The sequence below is a fragment of the Varanus komodoensis genome, unplaced genomic scaffold (genome assembly GCF_004798865.1).
Source record: "Varanus komodoensis strain SLA01 unplaced genomic scaffold, ASM479886v1 scaffold13_3, whole genome shotgun sequence".
Taxonomy (NCBI): Eukaryota; Metazoa; Chordata; class Lepidosauria; order Squamata; family Varanidae; genus Varanus; species Varanus komodoensis.
The window spans coordinates 16,957,976-16,983,492 of record NW_025335409.1 but is presented as its reverse complement, the minus strand read 5'-3'; the positions used below and the strand labels follow the sequence as shown (position 1 = coordinate 16,983,492).

Here is a 25,517-nt window from a genome sequence, read left to right as displayed (position 1 = left end):
TAAATCAGGCTTCTGAAATCAGGATGGTAGAATGATGAGCATCCAGGACCAAACACAAAAAGGAGATAAACAATGAGCAAATTTTTACAAGTCTTCCTTGAATTTCTGTACATTTCTTCCATAGATCAATTGCAGTTGGTTCAGCCTACTGAGAAAATTTAGGAAATTTGTGCAAATTGAACAGGACATTGGCACAGTGAATCTTCCCATTTCCATAGAAGAAAGTCCCAAGTATAAGAACCAGGAACTTAGAAAACAGAATTAGCAAGCTCAGAACACAGACAGGTTACCTAGTCTGGAATGTGGACTATTTGCCCCCTTTCCTGGCCAAAGGGCTGCTGTCGAGAATCTACAGAGCAGGACAAATGATGGACACGTAACAGCTTTGGACTCCCTCTTCCTCTTTTAGCTCCTCTCTATTCATAAGGCTATTAGGCTGAAGACTCGTGTTACTGTTGTGGAGATATGACTGAGTGCAGCAGGAGAAGAATAATGTAAGCCGTTTTGAGTTTGTTGTACGAAAAAAGTGGGATATAAATCTAATAAATAAATAATCTCTTTAGAACTCTAGAATAAGATGAGGACGCATAACCAATATTTGTTGCCTATTGGCTTGTACCTGCTCTATATTTCCTTCTAAATAAACTTTCCTTTTGCTTTCCAATTGAGTTCTATGTCTCTGTGAAGGAAAGCCTGTTCAGCAATGTCCATGAGAATTAAACCCCTGGAAGAGATCCTAAATCTATAAAGGTGTCTGGAGGGCAAGTGCCTCCTTTTGAAGTGAATTCTTCCCTAAGATCACTATTCTGCGACTCAGCAGTAACTATGGCAGAATGGGGAAGCAAGTCACTTAGAATCAGAACTTAGACCATGCTGTATTTGTTATTCTTTAAAACAATGTAAGACGTGACAGAGAGATAAGCATGGCTGTGGTGGTCGTGGTGGTGGGCTGTCAGGTCATCTCCAACTTGTGATGACCCTATCAAAGAACGCCCTCTAAGATGTCCTTTCCAATCACCAAGTCTTGCCAATATGCCTTTTCCTGTCTTTATTTGCTCCTTTAAAATATTTTAAATTTTTTTAAAGGAAGCTTTATTTCCATTTTTTCCTTCATACACTCACAGCATTTCTCCTCTCCTTGCTCTGTCTCTGTTGCAGCTAGCTTCACATCTCCTCAAGAGATTTGTCACAGGCTTGTCAAATGCACTAAATTTAAGCCAAGCAAGTCCTACATACAGTCTGGGTCTTTTTTTTTAATTCTCCAAAGCATTCACCTTGGATGGTGGCATGATAAAAATGCTATTCAAGTCAATGAAAAGGAACAGACTTCAGAAGTAGCGGATACCACTATGCATTCTGCAGTTTCAGTCAGCTAAAAATAGTGAATACCTTTTCTGAGATTATGAAGGGCAAACTCTTCTTTTCCTGAGAATTCCTCTGATGTTTCTACCAATCTGGCCACTACTGCCATCAGGCATAACTCTTGGGTAGAAGCCAAGATCCTAACAGCAGCTTCCCTAAAGCACTTCCCTAAAGCTTCCCTGACCCAGTTATAAAGGGAAGAGGCTGTAAGACCATTAAGTTGGGAGTGCAGAATGAGCTAACTGTACCACTTGATGCGGAGACTATAAATTCACTTTCAAAAATCACTTTAGGGAAAATTCAGTTATAACTGTGCTCACTGCAGAAGAATTTCTTCAGCAGTCCTTGGTTCAGATGACATATCAAACTCGGTGTGACTATCTTCTATGCTTTTTGTTAGTTCCAGACAGAATTAGGCATTTCAGTTGCCAAAAGTTCCGGTGTTATAGAAACACTTTAATTTTCTTCTTTAAAAATTCCTTGGCTGTAAATAAATTGGTCTCCAAATTTTACTTCAGGGCTAATTTTATGGCTGCTGTACTTGAAACACAATTATTCTATCAACAGATGCAGCAAATATGCCCATAATGATGAATATTTCTCATGTATTCCCTATACAGGAAGTTGAATTAGTATATCAGAAAATAACATTAAGGATATTTTACAGCTGTGGACAGCCTTAAGGTAAACCCATAATTTTCAACCCGTTTTATGTCAGCTGAAAATCTTGCCAAGTAAACTTGCTGGAGACATCAAATGAAGAATGCAGAATGTCTCAAGGATATATGGGTATGCTCAACAATAAATTATGTGATGAGCATTTGCTATGCACATTTCGAAATCCTATTAACGTAATATGCTATCCCTGTTGACTCTGAAGTAAGTTTCAGTCAGTTCAACAGAGCTATCTCCAGGGTACGTAGATATGAGACTGAGGCCGTAACATTCAGAAATAAAAGTGTGCCCATACACTCAAGGGGAATGCAAAATGTGGATGCAATCCTTTGAGCTTTTTCTGTTCAAGGAGAGGTTTTTAATTTTTAAAAGCTTGACATTGCCATAGGGATTGAAAACCTCTAATTAATACAAAACACTCTGTGATTTGCCCATTATTGCTTTGTTCCCATCCCATTTGACATGCCAGTTTTAAGCTTTCGGTTGAAATCCTGTACACGTGTATTTAGGAGTGAGACACACCAATCTCAATGACGTTTATTTCTGAGTAGACATGAAAAAACCAGTAACTCTTGTGCATGTTGAGAGAGAAAAAACATGCTGGCTGAGGAATATTGAAAGTGGCAGGATTTTTTTCTGGCTAAACATGTAGGGCATTGTACCCCTAATATCAGAAATAGAAACAAGTTAATGATATATGATGGACTGAGCTGTTTCTCACAGGTCCAGTTTGCTTAGTTCCTGTTTCTCTTTTTATTGAAGTTCTTCTAGCTGTTAAATTTAAACTGTTTTAAATTTTTGTGTTTAAAGAAAACTAAGATCATGGCATCCAGTCCTCTCACTTCCTGGTGAATAGATGGGGAAGAAATGGAGGTAGTGACAGATTTTATTTTCCTGGGAGCCAAGATCACCGCAGACAGGGACTGCAGCCAAGAAACTGAAAGACGCTCGCTCCTGGGGAGGAAAGCTATGGCAACTCTAGACAGCATACTAAAAAGCAGAGACATCACCCCGCCAACAAAAGCGTGTATAGTCAAGGCTATGGTTTTCAGTTGCAATGTATGGCTTTGAAAATTGGACCATAAGGAAGGCTGAGTGCCGAGAAACTGAGGCCTTTGAATTGTGGTGCTGGTGGAGACTCCTGCGAGTCCCTTGGACTGCAAGATGATCAACCTGGTCAGTCCTAGAGGAGATCAACCCTGACTGCTCTTTAGAAGGCCAGATACTGAAGATGAAACTCAAATACTCTGGCCACCTAATGAGAAGGAAGGACTCCCTGGAGAAGAGCCTAATGCTGGGAACAATAGGCGGCAAAAGATGATGGGGATGGCAGAAAATGAGGTGGCTGGATGGAATCACTGAAGCAGTTGGTGTGAGCTTGAGTGGACTCTGGGGGATGGTGGAAGGCAGGAAGGCCTGGAGGAATGTTGTCCATGGGGTTGCGATGGGTCGGACATGACTTCGCGACTAACAACAACAACACAAATTTTTGTGTGGAAATTTAATGCTGTATTTTATGCTATCTGTTTTTATACTGCATTTTGATTGTTCCTGTATTCTATGCTCTATTTAATTGTGTTTGTGTTTTGTATTGGGTGGGGCAAACAGATGGATAGACAGACGGACGGACGGACAGAATGAAGATCATCTAGATCTCAGACCTTCTTTCTGGTTGTACTTGTCTTTTGAATGACTTTCCCAGAAAATGGAACCTGACTGATGTCTATGCAACTTTTCTCCATCTAAATCAGTCCTCCCCACCTTGATGTCCTCCAGATGGAGATGGCTAGGCTGGAGATTTTATTTATATTTATTTATTTAAAATATTTTTATGCTGCCCCCATCGCAACAAAGCCTCGGGGAGGCTTACAACAAAAACTAAGTTATACAAAATTATACAAAAACAAAATTATACAATAAAAATATTAAAACCTAGTGCATCTCGGCTTAAAAACTTTTAAAATCCTACACAATAAATTAACACTTAAAATAAGTTTTAAATAAAAAGGTCTTAGCCTGGTGCCAAAAAACAAATAAAGACGGTGCCAGGCGGACCTCTCTGGGGAGCGCATTCCATAGGTGGGGCGCCACTGCAGTGAAGGCCCTCCTCCGGGTACTTGCCCTCCTAATATCATTCACGGAGGATTCCTGGAGAAAGGCATCTGTTGGGAGATGCTGGGAGTTGTACTATAAAATGTCTGGAAGGCATCAGATGGAGGGAAGCTGTTCTCATGGGCTAGGTCAGTTCTCCTACAGATACAGGTGGGCATGTGTGCACTTTAATGCTTGTTTGTTTTATCAGAGGAGCCCTTGAGGACAACATGTGGGGGTATAATTATAAAGCCCAAACAAGGGAGCCTATAACACCCGCCATCTCCAGCCAAGTCACCTAGGAAGACCTTGGCAATTATAGGCAGCCTATAAATACATGTCAATAAAATTAAATAAAGAACTCACTGACTGACTCCCAAACCTCTCAGATGAAATGAGTACTCCTGCTAGCTTACTGGGCCACCGTGGATTATTTCCATTGTTGGTGCTTGTGGCTGCTTTACTTCTTCCCCTTTATAAAGGCACATCCTATGTCCCCCAGGGCAGCCAGTGGGAATCATAAGAATCTTGATCATGTCCCTGGAAAGCAAGGGATATCACCTGCCTGATCAGCTGATGAATCACCTTCTGTAAGTACAGACAGTAGCCCTGTTTCTGCTTAGGCCATCCTGCTTTGCCACAGTGATGCAACTGCTCTTGGTCACAATAAGCATGTTACTCTTCAGGGTGCCACAGGATTCCTTGTTAGTCTTGTTTACAGCAAAGCAGAATGTACTGCTGCAAGAAAAGGCTCCAGGAGTTTTCCTTTCAGCACAATTATTTAATCAGCCCCGATTGCTTCATAATCTCACAACCCTTACCTTGATGCGCCTCCTTTCAGAGAACAAGAAAGTGCCAATAAACACTCTGCAGCTCACACTTGCACCCACGTGTTAGAGGCAGCTTGGGGAGATTGCCAAGCAAGGGCCTGATATCTTACATTGGGAAATCTTGTACAATAAAAACATAATCACACAGAAAATTGCGGTCATTTCTTTTAAAAGTGTGCACAGGGGGAGAGGTAGAACAGGAAATTCGTGGTGATTATATATCCTGGTGTGGCCCCTTAATAATAACAAAGAGTTTTGCAACACCTTCAAGATTAACAAACACATTATAGCAAAAGTGTTTGTGGACCTTTTTCGGTTTCTGCTGCAAGAGACTAACACCACTACCTCTCTGGAAGTTGTTAAAATGGAAGGCCCTTAATAATATTGTTCTGGAAAAGCAATGTGGCTATCTGGTAGACTATCAGGTACTGTTCAGCATCCCTCTGACCACGCTCCTATTTGGCAATAACAGCTGCAATAATCTTACATGACTGCCTAAAAAAACACAATGTGTTCAAGGATATCGTATGTTCAGACTGTAACTATTTAACCCAAACTGATGTAAGTGTTGCATCTATCAACAGCCTCAGTGGCATATAGAAACACATGGCTAGAAAAAAGATCATAGGGCTGAGATTCAGCCTGGCTTGCTTATCGCAAGTGGTATGGTCTTCATGCTTTTCATTATTACTGAAACCAGTGATGTGCCTCCAAAACGCAATTTTCTGTATGTGAGAGCTTGAATAACACTCTCCTCCCTCCCCTCTGCATGAATACATATGCTATTTGGAGGGGCAGTTCTTGAGAAACTTGCAAGCCCAGATTTAGTGCCAGAGCAAATTCTGCAGGAACAGGAAGGAAAGGGATTGATAGGCATCGTGATCAGAGGTGCGTGAATCAGGGAAGTCCCAGAATAGTGTGAGGGTATCTGTACTCTGGACGAGAATGCTCTGCCTAATCAGAGAAGTCTTTGCAAGAAGGAAACGCTACACAGATATTTGGTACAACTGCTAATATCAGTTAATAAATTCTGGAATGTGGGGGAGTTACCTCTTGACTTCATTTTCTTAATAACAAAACAGGGCTGATGAATAAGGATAGGGAAACGATCTTTTATCACATGCTTGTCACTACCAGATTAGTATATAAAAAGCAGCAGAGAACTAATCGAATCCCAAGAATTAGAAAATGGTACTGTGTGAGGGTTCAATCTTATACATGTCTAGACAGAAAAAAAGTTCTACATATTTCTCGGCCTGGTATGTACAACTTGGGTAGATCACATTCAGGGAGGTGCTTATTGGGCCCTGGAAGCTGAGAAGCAAACTGTGGTGAAACGTAGAAAAAGCCGCACGGAAGTGCTTTCCGACATGGCACTTGAGAGAGGCACCAATGCATCTCTTGACTAGACTTCCCTTGCTCTCCACCCTCACTAGCACAAAAGGAATGATATGAAGATATGAAAGGGGACTCCAGCAGGTAATGAACCAGGTGAATCACAGCATCCCTGGCTTGATCTTAATTCTGGTGTATTTAGAACTGTGGGCCACTTCAGAAATTCTTTAGCAGCAGTGGGAAAGGGATGGATCATTTTTCCTTGCCTAAGCTACAGCCTACAGTGGAAAACCACAAGAACTGGCCAAGTCGCATGGTCTCCCTTCTCCTAGAAGCTACTGGAAGGGTTTCCTGCAGCAGCACAGGATTGTTCCACACGTGGTAGGATGTCAGTTGTCCACAGGGTGGCTGATGCACTGGAACAAGGCTGTCCTCACAGAGATGTGGAAGCTTCAGCATAAAGCCATGCCAGTTTTCCTGTCCCACCTAATCTGCCCAATTACAGGGCTGGCACTGCTTCCTTTCCTTGGGCCTCCCATGGCAAAACATGCATTCACCAGGTACTGGGATAACTCATACTTCTCCCAGTAAGGGATTTATGCATCTCTTCCATGTGGACACAATCAAGAAGTCTGGTCAGAGAAAGGATGAACATGGTACATAATGCAGCTTTCATTTGCCAGATATCATGAACAAGTTGTACTGTGCAGAATACGAAATTTATACTTTGTCATTTAGAAAAAGAAGAGAACAGAAGTTAGAGAGAGAAAGGGAGAGAACATCTGCAAATTGCCATCCCTAAATCTTAGTGCAAGTACTGATGACACTCAAAGAGAAAACACAGCTGAAAGCATTGCTTTCTTGGCCATAAGTCAAGCTGGAGGACATCGGGTAAAGCAAATGCATTGCACTTTAAAAGTAGTAATTATACCAAGCAGCTGCATAAGTCAAACTAACGAACAAGTGGAATTTGAAGAACATGCTTATTAATTAGCCCCTGTGGCAAGTTATGCAAAAGCATCGATCAAAGCAAATCCTGTCAGGAGCAGCAGGAAATCCAAGAAATGAGCTGGCACAGTACCTATCTCCTGAGTTCCTCTTTCATATGTAACTTAGCAGACAGCATCACTAAAAATGAATCAGATTGCCCAGCTTCTGCCAGTTTCATTATACAAAGTGTTCTGGTCATTCTTAATAAATTAACTGAGCTGGTCTACGATGAAAATGATCTTGGCAGGCTTTCTAATTTTCTTAGCTCTGTAAGGTTATTTGCTTTAAATGCACCATGACATTTGTGGTTCCTCAGTAACAGCACTTTGTCTCAGTAAATCCATCATGGCTAACAATGCTTTCAGGCAGGAATACCAAGTTCCTGCTCAGTGAGGACCTAATATGAATTACATGTTCTTCACTGTTGAAATCATTGCTCTTAAACATTTATTACAGTGGCAAGAAACCATTTTACTAGCACATAAACACAAGACTGAAGGACAATCCCTGTCCGAATAAGCTCTGGAAATCCTCGGCATGGAATCTGTCTGTAGAAAAGTTCACTTTAGGAGGATGCACTATGGAATGTTTCTTGATATTCCCTTAAAAACAGTAGTCCTGAATAATATGAACCTGGCTGATAGTCAGACACGATCAATGATGGCCAAGTTCAGAATTCCTTCATCCCAATATGACCCTACAGGGGTCCCTGCATGGCCCCATCCCTGGGACCAGCCCCAGTCCCCTGACTTCTGGTTGCTTCCTGGCTTTTGTGTGGTATCTTTCCCCATTCTATATACTTGAAGCACCTTTCCTATGGCTTACTTACTGACAGTAAGAGTTTTAGGCTCAAACATGCTGGTGTTTCCGGCCCTTTGCCTTCTAAACCCTTTCCCTTCTAAATCCTTCGCCTTCGATCCCAGCCAGTACTGGCATGTGGCCCCTAAATTCAGCCCTGAGGCTAAAAAAACTGAAAAGTTTTAATCCCCCCCCCCCCCGCTATAAATCCTGGGGACACTGTTACAGTGCCCTCTAAAACGTTGTTGACCAGGTCAGCCCTTAGGCAATGCAAAACAAACACAAGGGCATCCTGTCACCCAAGAAATAATAAAACACTGTGGTTGCAGAATACCTGCGAAAATGGACATGATACTACATTTTTTAAAACTTTTCCATTCAAATGCATAACTTCTCAATGAAACACTAACACTGTTGTATAGAACAGACTCATTTCAGCAATGGAAGCAGGAACTGAAGTAAAAATGAAAGGCATGTACACTGAGTAAGCTTCACCTGTGGAAGCTGTCTTTGTTCGAATGGTATGTGAGAGATTATTTTAGCTCTTGCTGCTGGACCACTTCACAGACTTCCCAGTCCTTTCTTAGGGCTGTAATTTTCTTACATCAGATGCACAGAATTATGGAGTTCATTATAGAAAGCCTGGCTCCCGGGTCAGAAAGTATTTTCACATCCTAACCGGAAGAGGGTTTTTTTCCCGAATTATTTTTGGAGCTGTTCCAAATTAGGAAGCCCAAGCATGCTGTTTAGAAATATCTTGACAGTAACCTATGAGCAATGCTTGAACAAAGAAATAAGAGGAGAGGAGGGGAAATAAGCTGAATTGACCACGCTACTACACTAATCCCACTGAAACAAGTGGAAGGAAAAGAGAATGTTGATGAACAATGCTATATGCTACACAGTCATTATTAGTCCATATTGTTTTGTTATTATTGTTACATTATTACATTTATATATCCTTTTTTGTCATCCTACATGGAACTCTAGGTCACTTATAATGTTCTCCTCCTGTCCATTTTATCCTCTCAACAACCCTGTGATGTTGGTTGGGCTGAGAATCAATGACTGGCCCAAAGTCACCTAGTGAGCTTCATTTTATTATTTACTTAAAACTTTTCTATACCATCCCATACTTTGACGTCTCAGGACGGTTTACAACAAATTAATCCTAAAAACTCATGACTGAGTGGGGACTAGAACCCAGAACTTTTGAATCCCAGGCAATACTCTTAGTCCCACACGACACTGGCTTTCTTTGTTTATGTATATATCTCATGCATTTAAATTCTATACGAAGGTGGTTAACAGCTGTACCTAAACAGAACCATGATACAAGGAAACAACTATAAAATGTTCCGCCATGCAACATTTAAAAATAGTTGAAAATCTTTCATGCTTACACCATGCTGATCATGATGGCAGCTGGGACATGTGGGTTGGATGGAACTTCTGGTGAAGGACTTCTGGCAAAGGCCCCTTCCTGTCAGTGGGGACCAGGACTAGTCCTCCCTGCAGCAGTGTGAAGCAGGATGTTTCACATGGCTTCGCGCAAGAGAGAGAACTGATGACAGGAGCTGGGGGCCAGATTTTTACATCAAGAGTTTTCAAAATGCTAGCCATACGGAAATTTTTAGGTGGGGATGCATTTTGACTTGGCTTCTGCTGCCTATTCGAATGGTCTAGTGCAAGCCTAGCATTTGACCTGGGTGTCAGGTCTATGTTGGCTAACTTGGCACTTTGCCTCTTCTACAGAGCCCCTGTGATGTGTCCAGATGAGCCATGGGACCTTTCACCGCTCTCCTGCGTGCTGGTGCCCCAAACAGCCACATGTACCACCTACAAATGGAAAGCTGGGCACCACCTTCCTGTACCCTAATATAATCACTAGTGAATACATAGTCACTTAAATTCTGGCATGTCAATAAATTTTCTTAAAGATTTGAGAGGAAACTATATTAATATACAAACATTTCACTGTTTGCCATTTGAGAGAATGCTATACTGGAAGACTAGCAAATTTTAGAGGAGATTCTCCATATGTTGCTACTGAAGCAACAGTTCAGGCCAAATTTGGGGGTTCCCAATCAGGCGAATGGTCTCAAAAGGACTTTTATGGGACACCCCCCTTTTTGTGGCAGCTTAAATGAAGTGGGGGTGAGGTTTCTATTCACAAGAACAGTTCAGATATGAAGGCACTGGCCTACCTCAAAAGTGTAATGGCAGGAAGCACCAGCTTTTCATTGTATTCCTGCAAAATTCTCATATCAGACTCATTCATATTCATGTTCCCCTTCCTCCTCCGCTTTTTAAAAATAACCATTGAATCTTTGAGGCTGAGTATGATGGATGCGTGATGTGATGAGTGAGGCAAAGCACAGATTATATGGAAAAAGAGACGAAAAATGCAAGGAACAGAACTCTGTGGGCTGTGGCAAGGGAAAGAAGCATGGCTTATTAAGTTTATGCTAAAAGTCCTAATTATTAAAATTAAGGGTATACACGGTAAGCAAATATCTAAAACCAAGCTCTGTTGAAGTAGTAACAAAATCTCTGTTCTACCCACATGCCCCTTTTTACATGTGGATAGAAAGCACAAACTTCATGCAATCCTTTGTCAATGGCCCTGTGGGATTTGGTCTGGCATAAACAAGTAAAAATTCATAATAGTGAATGCACCTCCTCTTGCATCACCTTTACATTCAGCCAAGCAATTCAAGCTTCTTGAATACTTAGATGGTATACAGAAGAGTACTTCATACTTCTCTTATGCAAAATGCTGATTTCTGCACTGAGCAGACACTCAGTGCATTATTCATGCAGTTCCAGAATTGTCGGTGCTTTATTAAGGGGAACCTTTCTGCTAGCAATGACATTAATAAGAATGTGACCATATCTTGGCTTTGTCTTGCAATTAATTGTTTAAGAAAAGCTGCAACCCCCCCCCCCAGTAAAATAAAATAAAATATTCTGCAGGAAAAATCCAGTATATTGGAAAGCGATATGCTAAGCCCTGATCACTTCTAGGTGTGCCAGAGGTTTTCATCATAATCATCTGTTCTTGCTTGCTTTCTTGTTTAGCAACAAGGAACATAAAAAACCCCATGATCCCCCTCATGGCAGTCTGAAATGAAACAGTCCATTTTTCACCTTTGGACTCTTACCTTTGGACTTTTACACCTTTGGACTATGCCTGGGTGAGTCTGAAAACCATGTGCAAAAATTATAAGTATGATGCTGGTAACACTCAGTTTCAGGTTCAGGGTGAGGCAATGAGTAATTGTTTCAAAAACCATTCATTTTCTTGTTAATCATAAATCAAAACCTACTCTTCATGCTCCTTCCAAAGTTAGAGAGCTGGCTTTTCCCATGCATGAGGATTTAATTAAAAAAAAATGTTATGGCTGTTCTTACATATCTTTGCCATTATCTATTTCTTTGTCGCTTGCCATTCATGTTGTAGTTTATTCTTTTAACTGTTTGTATTGGTCTGTCTTTCTTTTAACTGTGTGTGACTTGCCTGGATAAAATTTTTTATTGGGTGGGTTAAAATATAGCAAAAAGTGAGTAAAAATAAATCTGCTCAGGCCCCAAATGCCTTAATTATCCTAGAGAAGAGGATCAAGGGTGGGAAGGAAGAATGTATAAGATTTAACAACTCCCATCCCTGACACCAGTGGAGGCTGGTGGTTCCAAGGCCAGTAAGGCTGTGTATCCAGTCCACTCCTTAAATGTTTGCAATAAAATCCAGGGCGGATACATACGGAGCCACAAGCCTCCACAGTCTGAAAGATACAGGCATGATTCAGGAGGAAGGAAAGGGGATGGACTCTCTTCCCTTTCCTCCAGAAGCTCCTTTTCCCATACCGCAGTAAAATCCTGCGACATGAGCATGGACATTTGAAAATGCACACGCAAGATTTACCAGATATTGCTAGACCCTGACAGTTCAGCACAGCCGATAGACTTCCATGATGGGAAAAACAGTGCACGCCATCCAAGTCAAACGCTAACATCTGGCAAGCTGTACGGAATGTTTCCTGCTTTGGCTGTTTATGGGATAGCAGACATGGAAATGAGATCACTTGAATGACCATCTGCTTTTTCAAATGCCATCTCTTGATGTCTTTAATTGATATAAAACATTAATCCATAAGTTTGAAAGTCCATGAGACATTTCCAGTAAAAGCCTGTGGGAAAGGCAGTGGGGGGGGGGTGGAAGGGGTGTTTCATTGGCAAACCCACCCAAATGTTATCTAGCCTAGTGCACCCTTCAAAGAACTGGTTCTGGATCAGCAAGCAGATGATGTTGATAATGGTGATGAGGAGGAGGATGATAAAAATAATAATTACTGTCTGCATATTTGGCAGTATTTCTGGGCCAGATGTTCAGTAAGTAGATTGGCTACAAAGTTGGCAGGATTAGACAGATGTGTTAGGGAATTAAGGTGTCTGGAAACTCATTTCTTTCTCCTACTTAAGATCACTTAATGAGCACCATAGAGCAGGGAAAAAAAACCTGATGCAAACTGATAGTGACCGGGGTCTGCCTAAAAGTTGTGACTTTAAAAATATCTGAGCAGTTGCCTGAACCAGATGAAATTTTGGGGTAGAGTTGGCGCAGAGGGTTTGAGGCAGAAGTGTTTTGTTTTTCTTTTCATTAGTTTCTGTCCCTTCTTGCCCTTCTATCAGAAATTGCCCTCCTGTGACTATCTTGCAGTCAATCCTCTCCCACCCCAAAGAGCATTGAAAGCGTTCATATCTGTTTCTGCTGCATTGTGATTTTTAAATAATACAGTAGCCATATAAAAATATTCCAGAGTTTTTGTTTTTGTTTCTTGAATATTATCTACCCAAAGTTCCCTGTGTTGCCTGTCTGAAATCTAAATTTGTGCTACATCTTTTGATGCATATGATGTTTGAAAAAGTACTGCAATCTACATGCTGGACAGTGTTTACAACACAAGCCAAGTGAAATCATAGACAGGTTAGACTTTCTCAGTGTAATCATCTAAGAAAGACAAAACAAAGTTCTCACATGTGTGACTTAATTATCTAGGCCATGCAAATAATAAATACAGATGTGCTACATGGTAAGTTCATAGCTTGGGAAGTGCACATCTGGGGGTCAGATTAAAAAAAGAAGAAGAAACCCAGCTCCAATTAAGGGGAAAAATGGGTGTATCTGCTTGCTCAAATGACTTCTTCAAAACCAAAATGGAGTCTTGCTGAGACTCCATGTGTTCCTTTCACTTGAATACAGCACAGTGGCATTCCAGGAACAAATCCCAGGAATGCTCAGGGGAGTGAAACTCTGCTTCTTTGCAGCATGCAAAGCAAAGACGCTGGGGAGCCTTTGTATAGTTAGAGAAATGCACACTGACAGACAAGGGAGCAGGATATCACTGACAGCACCAAGAGCTCTTAGGATGCAACCCTGCCATAAATGCTTGACTGCTATGCTTCATGTCAGGCTCATTTGATAAGACAGCCAATTCTGCAGAGAAAAGCAAGTGAAACGATACAGCTAAGCTATGCAGGATTTAGTAAAGCCCTGTCCAGCCACTCACTTTAAGCAGGATCCATCACATTTTGAATGGAACATAGGCAACAGTCAGCTTCAGAAATGGACTTGTTTCCATGAGAGCAAAACCCAGCAAGAGAAATGTAGGCAGAACCCTTCCCTTATGAACCTTGCCTGCTCTTTCTCATCTGTTTGAGTCTTCGCTTATACACAGCACTGAGTAGCTAAAGCTTGGCCCATCTTTTTCAGCACTATGGAGAGGTAGGGCCAAAAATCATCCTGACATTAGAATAAGTATTTGGAAATTTTTACTTTCCACACCAAGATGGAGGGGATTACACTGGTCTTGGAGTGCATCCAATTGACTGAAGTGCATGGAGACAGGATGAAGTATGATTCTTTAAATTAGGGACCATGTTGAAGCTGCTGGGGCTGGATTTGGCCCCAGATACTGAGTTACCAATCTCTGTACCAAAGCAATCAATATACTAGTCATACAGTGGTTTCCAGTTCTAGGTAAACACAACACACATATTGTACATTTACGTTTTTAACCAGAATTTTGAATGGGTTCTACAGGAAGAATGAGAGGGAGCTTATTGAGGTTCAACAAGTAGGCTGTGAACTTTCCCAGGGTCCAAAAGCCAGAATGGCTTCTTGTAGACATGACAAGCCTTGGGGCTTTCAGCCTGTTAGGAAGAGCTAATTGCCTTGAAGCTGCCTTTCTAATCATTCTGTAGATAAGGGCTGCTTCTGCTGTGAGAATGACACTCCATCAGGCTTCCAGGAAGTGAAGGTGATTAAAGCCTGTGAGTACTTTCAAGCAGTGGGAGGGAGGAAATTTACAGAATCCATGGAAAGAGGAATTGAGTTTTGTCCTTGGCTTGTGGGGAGCAGTTGATGTGTTGCTCAGCATCAACTCTGAAGGCTCACAGAGCATCCCTCAGCCCATTCAAGGAACCAATACAGCCATAGGCAAGAGTGGTGTAACCTTTCTTCCCCTTGATTATATTCGGCATCCATATTCCATCACTATATTCAATCAGCTCTCTATCATCTTGACACAGGTGGCTTTGTTTCTTCCTAAGTATTCTTGAATCTAAAGTGAGGAGTCTTGGCTGGACCAGGACCCTAGGGACTGATTCAACCAGGACACCAAGAATCCCAACAGTGCCTCAGCCCCTCTTCCTTGTGATCAGGGGCAAAGAGCACCTAAATCAACTGTCCATGCCTCTTGCAGCATAGAAAAAGTGAGCGGCACAGCCTTGCCTCTGTGCTCCTGCCATGATCAATTGTATGCTTGTGCTCCTCCAAGGGTGGAGGGCTACAGGCAGCCACACTAGATGATGCCCTTACAGATTCCTATGGAAACAGGGCAGAGTAGACTTATGAGAGAACATGGTTGACCATGGCATGGACTGGAAACCGAGACAGTCATCCCTACTGCAATTTGTACTCGCTATTACGAATCTATCCATAGTATACCATCACTATGTGTGTATTTGTGTAGAAACCTTTTCTGATTTGTATTTTATATACCAAATCTGGGGTCGTACTGAGGGACACAAACCAGAAACAAAGGCATAATCTGTGCTTCATTCAATATTAGTGGGAACGTATTTCTTTTCCTGAAGCAGAAAAAGAAATGCCAGCTACTGCAGATAAACTGCTGATAACTATTACTACTTCTTATTTCCCTTTAAAAAAAGCCAAATATCAGAAATGCCATTTGTCATGTCAAATTATGCATTTCAGCCAGATTGTGAATGCTGAAAGGACTTCCTCTCAATTTATAACTCTACCCCCTTGACAATATGCAGAATGAAAAATGACAGAAACCCAAACTAGGGATTTGGGTGGTGTGGATGGAAGAAAAATTAAAGGAAAAAAAAACGCCCTAAAATAATAACTTTAAAAAATCTGAAAAACAGGAAGTGAAGGAACCCAAGCAAAAATAAGCAGACATCTGAAGCCTCCAATTGCAGAGTGTGATGAAGAAGCTGACACATGTTTTGCCTGAAGAGGATGCATCCCTAGAGTCGTGGCAGCAAATCAGTTAAATCATTTAATGTTTTCCCCTGAACTTTCCGGGCTTATGGTTCTGCTCATTCTCAGACCTGGGAATTTCTTCCCACCCACCCACCCATCCATCCTCCCACACAACTGCAAATATTTATCAACATTGTGAGGTTAAAGATATTCAGTACAGGTAAGCATAATCCGGAACCCATAAAGAACAGGTTATGTCCCATAGGTTTTAAGAAGATCAGTGAGATATCACATTGTTCAGAAATGTCTAAAAGTTGTAGCCTTGCTATTTTATTACCAAGGAGCAGCCCCTCAGTTTCAAATGTGGCTTCCCATGTGGAGTTGATTGTAAGAAACAAAAACCAAAAGCTTCTGTTGGTGAGTGGAACTAATAATGCAGTTCTAGGCATTCCAGCCATAATATATGTTGTCAGAAGGTGCAGGAAAAATACAAATCTGCAGGACAGGTTCTTGCAGGCAAGGGGAAACATCAGGGCAGCCAATGCTTCTTTGAATTATGGGAAATAAAAATGAGAGTGGGAATGGAACTGTAGAATAGATGAAGAAATACAAACCAGTTTCTATGAAAAAAGCAGTGGTGTGAACGCAGACTGGGGGACTGCAAAAACAAGACCAAATTAGTTTGTTTGGGTTAGTGGTGATTTGTGAATGCAGAATGAGACTCTTACTACACAGTGACTGGTAATTAAACTGGCTACCATTTAACTTCATTATCAACTGTGAAAATATTAGAATTCCAAAATACCAGCAGACTTATCAGACCAACAGTGCAGGACAAGTTGAGAGAATTCTAGACTTCATTAGTAATCCATATTATTATATGTAGCCTAGACGGGACTTCAGGCAAAGTTATTTCCTCCCTGGGGCAATTCATATTTACTTAGGAAACAAAATGATAGAGTTCATTTTCCATAAATCCACATTGCTCACCTTACAGACACGGCCAACTCGGGAAAGGATAGTTTTGTCAGAGGTGCTGCTCTCTTGAGAAGTTTCTCGGAAAAAGAAATAGATTTTGTCATCGTCTGGATTGTATGTATCCGGAATAGGGAAGATTCCGATGAACTTTGCTCCTAAAAGACACCCCAAAATATTGAAAATTGCAGGAGCATTCAACTGAATGTTCTAATCTTTGTGAGAAGGTGCAAGATGTAATTCTTCCTTGGATTTAACTAAGTGGTGGGATAATTTAGTTATTCAGTATATAACTATATATATATATATATATATATATATATATATATATATATGCGCATACATTTGTACACAGGGCTGGCATCTCGTGTTTTCCACTTCAGCTCTAAACGGTGAGCCAGTTGTGAGTGTGGGCTGGGCCATGTGGCACACACATCTGTTTGCAAACAGTCACCACTGTCCACTCACAATACTGCCCAGAATGTACGCACTGCAGGCCTGTGATGCAGCCACATCATTTGTGCATCATCAGGTGAGCAGAGCACTGATGGACATTTGTTGCTTTGCCAAAGCACACGGCCTGGGCTGCCTGCCCCTCTGCTTGCTCACTCAAGTCAATGGCCAACAAGGCTGTCCATCATGCGCTGGGAGAAAGTGACAAGTGGAGCCAGCTGGTCAACCCACCAATAGGACACCAGCTTGGGAAGTTGCTGCTGCAGCAGCCAGCTAAGACCAGTCCAACTGCATGTATTTGAAGGAATACATATAAAAATGCATGCCCCCTAGAACAATGTAAAACAGGAGAAAGGAATGCAATGCAGAAATTAGGTAACATTACCATGGTGTTGAACAACAAGGTCACTCTGCAGCTACAATGTATTTAAAACGTATATGATATGGCAATATGACAAAGTGCATGCCACTGGATGTATTCCTTTGCAAGTTTCCAAAATGTACACAATGTTGCACACTTTAAAAAAAAATCAGAGAGCAGCACTGTAGTTCTAGTCCATATATTTATTTGCAAAGTGTGCTTTACACTGGTTTGCATTTAGAACCAAACACATTTCGCCTCTCCCTCTGCGCACTTTGACTGTTAGGAGATGGTTCCCTGTGACCTCTGATGGAGGAGTTGACACATATCCTTTACCTGCAGTCTCTTTCCTGATTCTCCTTTTATTTCAGTGCAGGAATGCCAAACGTTGCCACCTTGGCCTCTCTTTCCCATGATCTCTTATCAGCAGCATTGACTCCTTTCCGGAGTCATCCCTTTTATTTTGCACTCAAGTAGCTTATTGCAAAAATTTCCCTGCACCTTTGCAATGAGCCTGTGCCTTCCTTCACCCTGCTAAGTGCCCTTGCCGGTGGCACATACGGAGGCATCCTGTGTGGCCATCGGGCTGGAACCTGCTTCCCTGCAGCCACTTGCATTTCTTTTTCTTCTGTCAGGCTGATGGGAGGCATAGTCTATAGTTTCATTCCATCTGAAACACACCAATCTGCACCAATCTGCCTTGCACCTTGCAAACTCATGTGCCAGTCAGAACACAACTGGCCTTCTGATTCTGCAGATCTTGAGATTATGCAGCTTTCAGCTTGAAACACAGACCAAATGGGCACAAAAGACGGAAGCTTATAGTAAAGCACTAAGAATTTGAGGAAAATCACCTTGTCTTTTTTTTAAGCAAACAAACTTGCAGGTGAATGAATGTATGCATGAATATATATGAAGCTAACGTGGATCAAAACGAGTCTGATCTGCCCACTCCTCATTTATGCTAAAGCAAAAGACCGAGCTTCAGTAAATGCAAAGGCCTGAAAATTGCCAGAGAAGAAAAATGTGAAAACCAGAGAATTGTCTTCCTGGGGAATTGCTAGACATGCGAAAGCCCTTCCCTGCATTGCTGAGAAGCACCCATGCTCTTACAGTTAGGAGATCTTTGCTTTGCAACTCGTCTGTCACAACCACACAGTAACCTTGAATTACGGGAAGCTATGCTCTCAAAGCAGGAGACAATTAACGGCCAAAAGAAAAGCATTTAAACACCAAGTTGAAGGTTTGTATATAAAATTGTCTTTATTTCCATGCTTTTGGGTTTTGCTTCACCGGAAGTCTGTTCGTATGTGTGGCAGGGGTGTATGTGTGGATAGACGGAGGCATTTTTTAAAGGGTTCATTAGTTTTTTAAAAGGATTTTTAATAGAAACAAAAGAGTAGTACTTTGGTCAGGAAACACTTTTAATGCTCCCTTAGTGACTTTTAGACTGCTTCTTAAAGCCATTATGTGTACTTGTATGCTCCAAAAGAGAGACGTCTTAACTATGGGGTGGTATTTCAAGCCCAGTGCTTCACGGCAATATAAAAAACTGGTTCTTACTTGCAAACAACTGATTACAAGATTAAATACATTAATTGCAACAAGACCCCAAATAATGGTACTTGGATCCGTAGGTGATTTGTTACTTTCCTGTGAAATTGATCTGGTTCTTTTTTTATTATTATTGTGGAACTTTTCCATCCCATAGTCTCATTCACTGCAGAAATTATATGCAGATTCTTGGAAATCATTTTCTAGAGAAGTGGGGGCATGAATGGGTTGTGTATCCAAAATGTATAAACTTACACAGGTGCATCCCTGATCTGCAGCTGATCTGCACATCCAGCTGCTAGGCAGCAGAAATGCATTGGATAGAATAAAGAGTGAGTTCGGAAGGATTCTAAATAGCAGTAGAATCAACATACCCATCAAATCTACTCTGGTGTCCTTACTTTCCCCCGAGATTTGAAGATTTGTCAGGCCAGTCACCATGTCTGTTCACACCATCCGAGTTCTGAACACACTAATGTTGATGCTCCATCAAGCCTCATTGTCAGTTGTTTGGCCCTTACTTGCCCACCCTCATGTTGCGGGGTAGGAGCAGCCATTCATGTAAGGGCTGGTCAACACCCAGATTAGCAGTGGTTGCTTGGGGGTGCAGCGGGTGCTTAACTTACACTGTTTAATGCATGGGAAGAGGAAAAAAGCAAGTTGGTCAACGCAACAAGGTTGCAGGGGAAAGTAACAGCGTAAAACATGGGTGACTGCTCAGGAGCACCAAGAGACCAGAGGAATTCCCTGAAACTGCATCATGGAGCTTTGGGACCAGAGTCTGAGGGAGTAGCCCCTTTGGGGCCAGCCTGGCTCTTCTCCACAGTGCTGTAATTCAGGTGGGTCTCCTTTAACGTGTGGCAAGGGGAAGATAAGGCAGGTGATACATGGCCATTGCCTATGCTAGCTGGGAATTATAGGAGTTGCAATCCAGCCCATCAGGAGGACATCTTGCTGGGGAAGCCTACCCTAATTTAAGACAGAAACAGTCCCAGGGCAAGCCCTGTGGTGTTGCAGCTTTCTGCACAGCTGGAAGGTACTTTTCAGGTCCCTGTTACATTTTTGGGACACTTGCTTGCCCAAATAATGAATCTCATTCATTTTTCTGGATGCCATGCAAATCAGGGCCCCTAGCACATTTCTCTACCCAACAACATGTCATTGCACATGCAGTCAGATCTGTTCACAAAATGAACTGCACAAAATGCAGCTGCACGGGTGAGATTTGTGCATTACTACTTCGCATGACTTGAGTATTTCTTAGGATTCACAGCTATAAGCAGTTCCCCCTGCTTGTGCAAAACTGTGGTGAAATTAACATGGAATCAGGCTAGAGATAGATGAAATGGCTTGAGTCCAACTAAGGTTCTTTTTCTAGGTACTGTTATGTTTCACCAGACTGTTGTAATGGCTTCTCATTTGGGTAGGAGCACCAGTGTGCAATCCATTGCTACTTATTTGAGCAGTAAACCATTGCCTACAAAGTCAGGGACAGTTGCCCATGAACATGTTTACTATGAACAAGGAACCAGTGGGGTGGAGAAGTAAATGAGAGGCATTCTGCTCAGCAGTTGCAGATGATTATCAGAATGCCACAAAAAGTTGGGTTGGGCCTGGGGCACCAGCCGGAAATGCGCAAGGCTTCCACTGCCTGTGCATGACTCTACTTAGTAAAATAGGTTTCTGAGCTATGAAAGAGAGATTCTACAGCAATATGCTTCGCTCTTACCGCTGAGCCAGTAATGCTCCGAGATATCCGTCCGGATGTAATGATGGTCTTGTGATATGCCCAGTGACCGTGTTAATGCAGTATCCTTCCCAAGGAAATCAGAAGCAGTTCCAGAGTAAAAGTATCCATCTGCAACACAAACAGCCAGACACACTTTAAAACCATGGCATAGAGATGGCAGTAGCAGTGGTGTTTCTACTGTCTGGATAATTCCAAAGAGACCTGATCAGTGGCCTGGATTCAGATGTATTCTTTCTCTGCTATCATTTGACATCATGATCGCTCTTTCTAAAAATGGGTGGTATTTCATGAATGGCCCCAATTCAGATCAGAACCACAGCATTTGGGGGTGGGAAACTCCCCTGTACCTCTGTCCCCTCCTACAAATGGGGGAGGGGGTTAAAAGGAAATAAAATTTAAACTGGAAAAAATGTGGTGGGGGGAGTTAACCCTCCTGTGGTCTCAACCCAGAGCACTACAGTACCAATCCAAATCAGGGCCACACATGGTTACATAAAGATAAATAAAATCATTATACATAGCTCCTTTATGCATGAGTCACACATTTAGTCTGATTTCAAGATTCCACAGTTTTCTCTTTCTAAGGCCACAGTAAACTAACACAGCCATTTTCATTTCAACCTGTTGCTGCAACCCAGAACCAGCACTTGAAGACCAGAAGCGATGAAATTAGTGTAACCATTGAAACAAGTGTCAGGGAGATAGTCCTTGTCTACTTTATGGCTGACAGCGTGCCGCAATATCAAAAATGTGAAAGGCTTATAGTCGTACCACGCAACAATTGTCTAGAACCAAGCTATATTATCCCTGCCTCACACTTATATGCAAAAATAGTTTCTAAATACTTTTTTTCTAGTTGAAAATATTGAGATTCTTGCTTTCTTGATGCTTTACATGATGCCTAGGGCCAAAGCGGATGAGACTGTAAACATGCAACTGATATTAAAGCAGCCACTGTGTTTTTGAATGCTCCCCTTTGTAACATCTAGAAATACATACCAGTATTGTGTCTTTCACTGCCAATGGCAGCTGGAGATGAGGCAATGCAGGACACACACCAAATAAATTCTACCAGATATTATTGATAGGAAGGGAAGAATAGATTTATAGATACTGTTTTAAGCAGTAACCATGATTTTGGTACCACGTCTAGGGCTCTTTATAGAATATCTTTCAATGCAGCTCAAAGCAACTTAGGTATTTACATTCTGTATACTTAGGTATTTAAATTCTGTATTTTCCAGCAAATTTTCTTTTTGGAAATAAATAGGGACAGTTAATAAAAATTGGGAGTTTCCAAACAATATTACTCCTTGATGCCATGATCCCAAAATAGTCTGCAAGGTAAAAAAAAGTTGTAATGAAGAATGAATGGTGCAATTAATGTCTGCAAACTGACAGACACACTACACTCTGTGACTGATAAATCAACAGGGTTAAAAGAAAAAGCCCATCCGTGGGTTAACCTCTGATGACAAGGGCCTTTCAGCACTTGGCTTGTCCTTTGATCTTCTACACATCTGTTATTTCCTATGGAGCACTTGGAGACACCATGTTGTTAAAGTAAAAGGAGCCTCAAGTAGCGCAGCTAAAGTGGCATGTCTTTAGACAAAATAGCGTTGATAACGGTAGCCTTTAAATCTGGTAAAATGCTCATGTAAGTGTTTACAGGATGCATTTCATTTTGTATCTTACGCATGTTTGGACATAACTTAATCCTACAACTCCCATGATTCTCCAGCCAGCATGGGAACTGTAGAACCTCTACACATGCTTTGGGCTGTGCCCTAAAGTGTTTCAACTGGTGTATTGGCAAAATTTGAACAGCAGATATTCATCATAGCAGTTCCTTCAGCCATACCCCAAGCTAATGTGTAAAATACAGGTAGCTGTGTTAATCCATATCAACCAAATAGTTTAAGCAGTCTTCACATTCAGGAATAGGCCTAAGTTCATAGGTGTTGATTTCCCATTCAAATCCATTCCACCCCGAAATACTTTGCCTTTGCAATAGGACTGGCTCACAACAATATGGAAAAATTCACTCCTCCCTCCCCAGAAGATTTTAGCTAAGCCCAGGGAAGCCTGAGGAGTGGGGTCAAGCAGACGAGATCACTATACATGCTAATCAATAAGTACCAGTACCATTGCCATGAAAACCCCATGGACAGTACCAAAAGGCAAAAAGATATGACACCGGAAGATGAGGCCCTCAAGTTGGAAGGTGTCCAATATGCTACTGGGGAACAGCGGAGGGCTAGTACTAGTAGCGCCAGAAAGAATGAAGCGACTGGGTCAAAGCCGAAAGGACACTCAGTTGCAGATGCATCTGGTGGTGAAAGGAGAGTCCGATGCTGCAAAGATCTATACTCCATAGGAACCTGGAATGTAAGATCTATGAATCAAGGCAAGCTGGATGTGGTCAAACAAGAGATGACAAGCCTGAACATAGACATCTTAGGAATCAGTGAACTAAAATAGACAGGAATGGGTGAATTCAAGTTAGATGACCATCAGGTATACTACTGCGGGCAAGAATCCCTCAGAAGAAATGGAGTAGCCTTCATAGTCAATAAAAGAGTAGGAAAAGCAGTACTGGGATACAATCTCCAAAATGACAGAATGATCTCAGTTCAAATCCAAGGCAAACCATTCAACATCACAGTAGTCCAAGTCTATGCCCCAACCACTGGTACTGAAGAGGCTGAAGTTGACTGGTTCTATGAAGGCCTACAACACCTTCTAGAATTAACACCCAAAAATGATGTCCTTATCATCATGGGGGATTGGAATGCTAAAGTAGGAAGCCAAAAGATAACTGGAATAACAGGCAAGTTTGGCCTTGGAGTACAAAATGAAGCAGGGCACAGGCTGGTAGAATTTTGTCAAGAGAATACAATGGTCATAGCAAACACTCTTTTCCAACAACCCAAGAGACAACTCTACACATGGACATCACCAGACGGTCAGCACAGAAATCAGATTGACTGTGTGCTCTGCAGCCAAAGATGGAGAAGCTCTATACAGTCAGTAAAAACTAGACCAGGAGCTGACTGTGGCTCAGATCATGAGCTTCTCGTTGCAAAATTTAGGCTTACATTGAAGAAAGTAGGGAAAAGCACTAGGCCACTCAGGTATGACCTAAATCATATCCCTGATGAATATACAGTAGACGTGACAAATTGATTTAAGGAATTAGATCTGATAGACAGAGTACCTGAAGAACTATGGACGAAGGTTTGCAACATTGTACAAGAGGTAGCAACTAAAACCATCCCAAAGAAAAAGAAATGCAAGAAAGAAAATGGCTGTCTGAGGAAGCTTTTCAAATAGCTGAGGAAAGAAGGGAAGCGAAAGGCAAGGGAGAAAAGGAAAGATACACCCAACTGAATGCAGAATTCCAGAAAATAGCTAGAAGAGATAAGAATGCCTTCTTAAATGAACAGTGCAAAGAAATAGAAGAAAACAATAGAATCGGGAGGACCAGAGATCTCTTCAAGAAAATTGGAGGTATGAAGGGAACATTTCATGCAAAGATGGGCATGATAAAGGACCAAAATGGCAGAGACCTAACAGAGGCAGAAGAGATTAAGAAGAGGTGGCAAGATTACACAGAGCAACTATACAAGAAATAGCTTAATGTCCCTGATAACCACAATGGGGTGGCCACTGACCTGGAGCCAGACATCCTGGAATGTGAAGTCCAATGGGCCTTAGGAAGTCTGAGCAACAACAAAGCTAGCGGAGGTGACAATATTCCAGCTGAGCTGTTCAAAATTTTAAAAGACAATGCAGTAAAAGTGCTACACTCAATATGCCAGCAAATTTGGAAAACTCAGCAGTGGCCACAGGATTGGAAAAGGTCAGTTTACATTCCCATCCCAAAGAAGGGCAACGCCAAAGAATGCTCAAACTACGGCACCATTGCACTCATTTCACATGCTAGCAAAGTTATGCTCAAAATCTTACAAGCTAGGCTCTAGCAGTATGCGGACCAAGAACTACCAGAAGTACAGGCATGTTTTCGAAGAGGGAGAGGAACTAGAGATCAAATTGCCAACATCTGCTGGATCATGGAGAAAGCTAGGGAGTTCCAGAAAAAAATCTGCTTCTGCTTCATTGACTATGCTAAAGCCTTTGATTGTGTGGATCACAACAAATTGTGGCAAGTTCTTAAAGGGATGGGAGTACCTGACCATCTTATTTCTCTCTTGAGAAACCTATATGTGGGTCAAGAAGCAACAGTCAGAACTGGGCACGGAACCCCTGATTGGTTCAAAATTGAGAAAGGAGTTTGGCAAGGCTGTATACTGTTGCCCTGCCTATTTAACTTATATGCAGAGCACAGCATGAGAAAGGCGGGCCTAGATGAATCATCAGTTGGAATTAAAATTGCTGGGAGAAATGTCAACAACCTCAGATATGCAGATGATACCACTCTCATGGCAGAAAGTGAACAGGAACTAAAGAGCCTCTTGATGCAGGTGAAGGAGGAGAGTGCAAAAGTTGGCTTGAAACTCAACATCAAGAAAACTAAGATCATGGCATCCGGTCCTCTCACTTCCTGGCGAATAGATGGGGAAGAAATGGAGGTAGTGACAGATTTTATTTTCCTGGGCTCCAAGATCACCGCAGACGGGGACTGCAGCCAAGAAATTAAAAGACACTTGCTCCTGGGGAGGAGAGCGATGGCAAATCTAGACAGCATACTAAAAAGCAGAGACATCACCCTGCCAACAAAAGTGCGTATAGTCAAGGCTATGGTTTTCCCAGTTGCAATGTATGGCTGTGAAAGCTGGACCATAAGGAAGGCTGAGCGCCGAAGAATTG

The 25,517-nt window shown here is 41.9% G+C and overlaps 1 protein-coding gene across 4 annotated transcripts in view; it reads right to left on the bottom strand.

Moving 5' to 3' along the window:
• The window catches only part of SEMA3D (semaphorin 3D), a 180,419-nt gene that overhangs the window by 59,591 nt on the left and 95,311 nt on the right, over positions 1-25,517 (bottom strand). For all 4 annotated transcript variants that reach the window (XM_044423327.1, XM_044423325.1, XM_044423328.1 and 1 more), the window contains 2 exons: positions 20,667-20,795; positions 16,585-16,727 (listed from right to left, as the gene is read on the bottom strand). In XM_044423327.1, the coding sequence (XP_044279262.1) occupies positions 16,585-16,727; positions 20,667-20,795 (272 nt within the window). The remainder of the gene's footprint in view (positions 1-16,584; positions 16,728-20,666; positions 20,796-25,517) is intronic.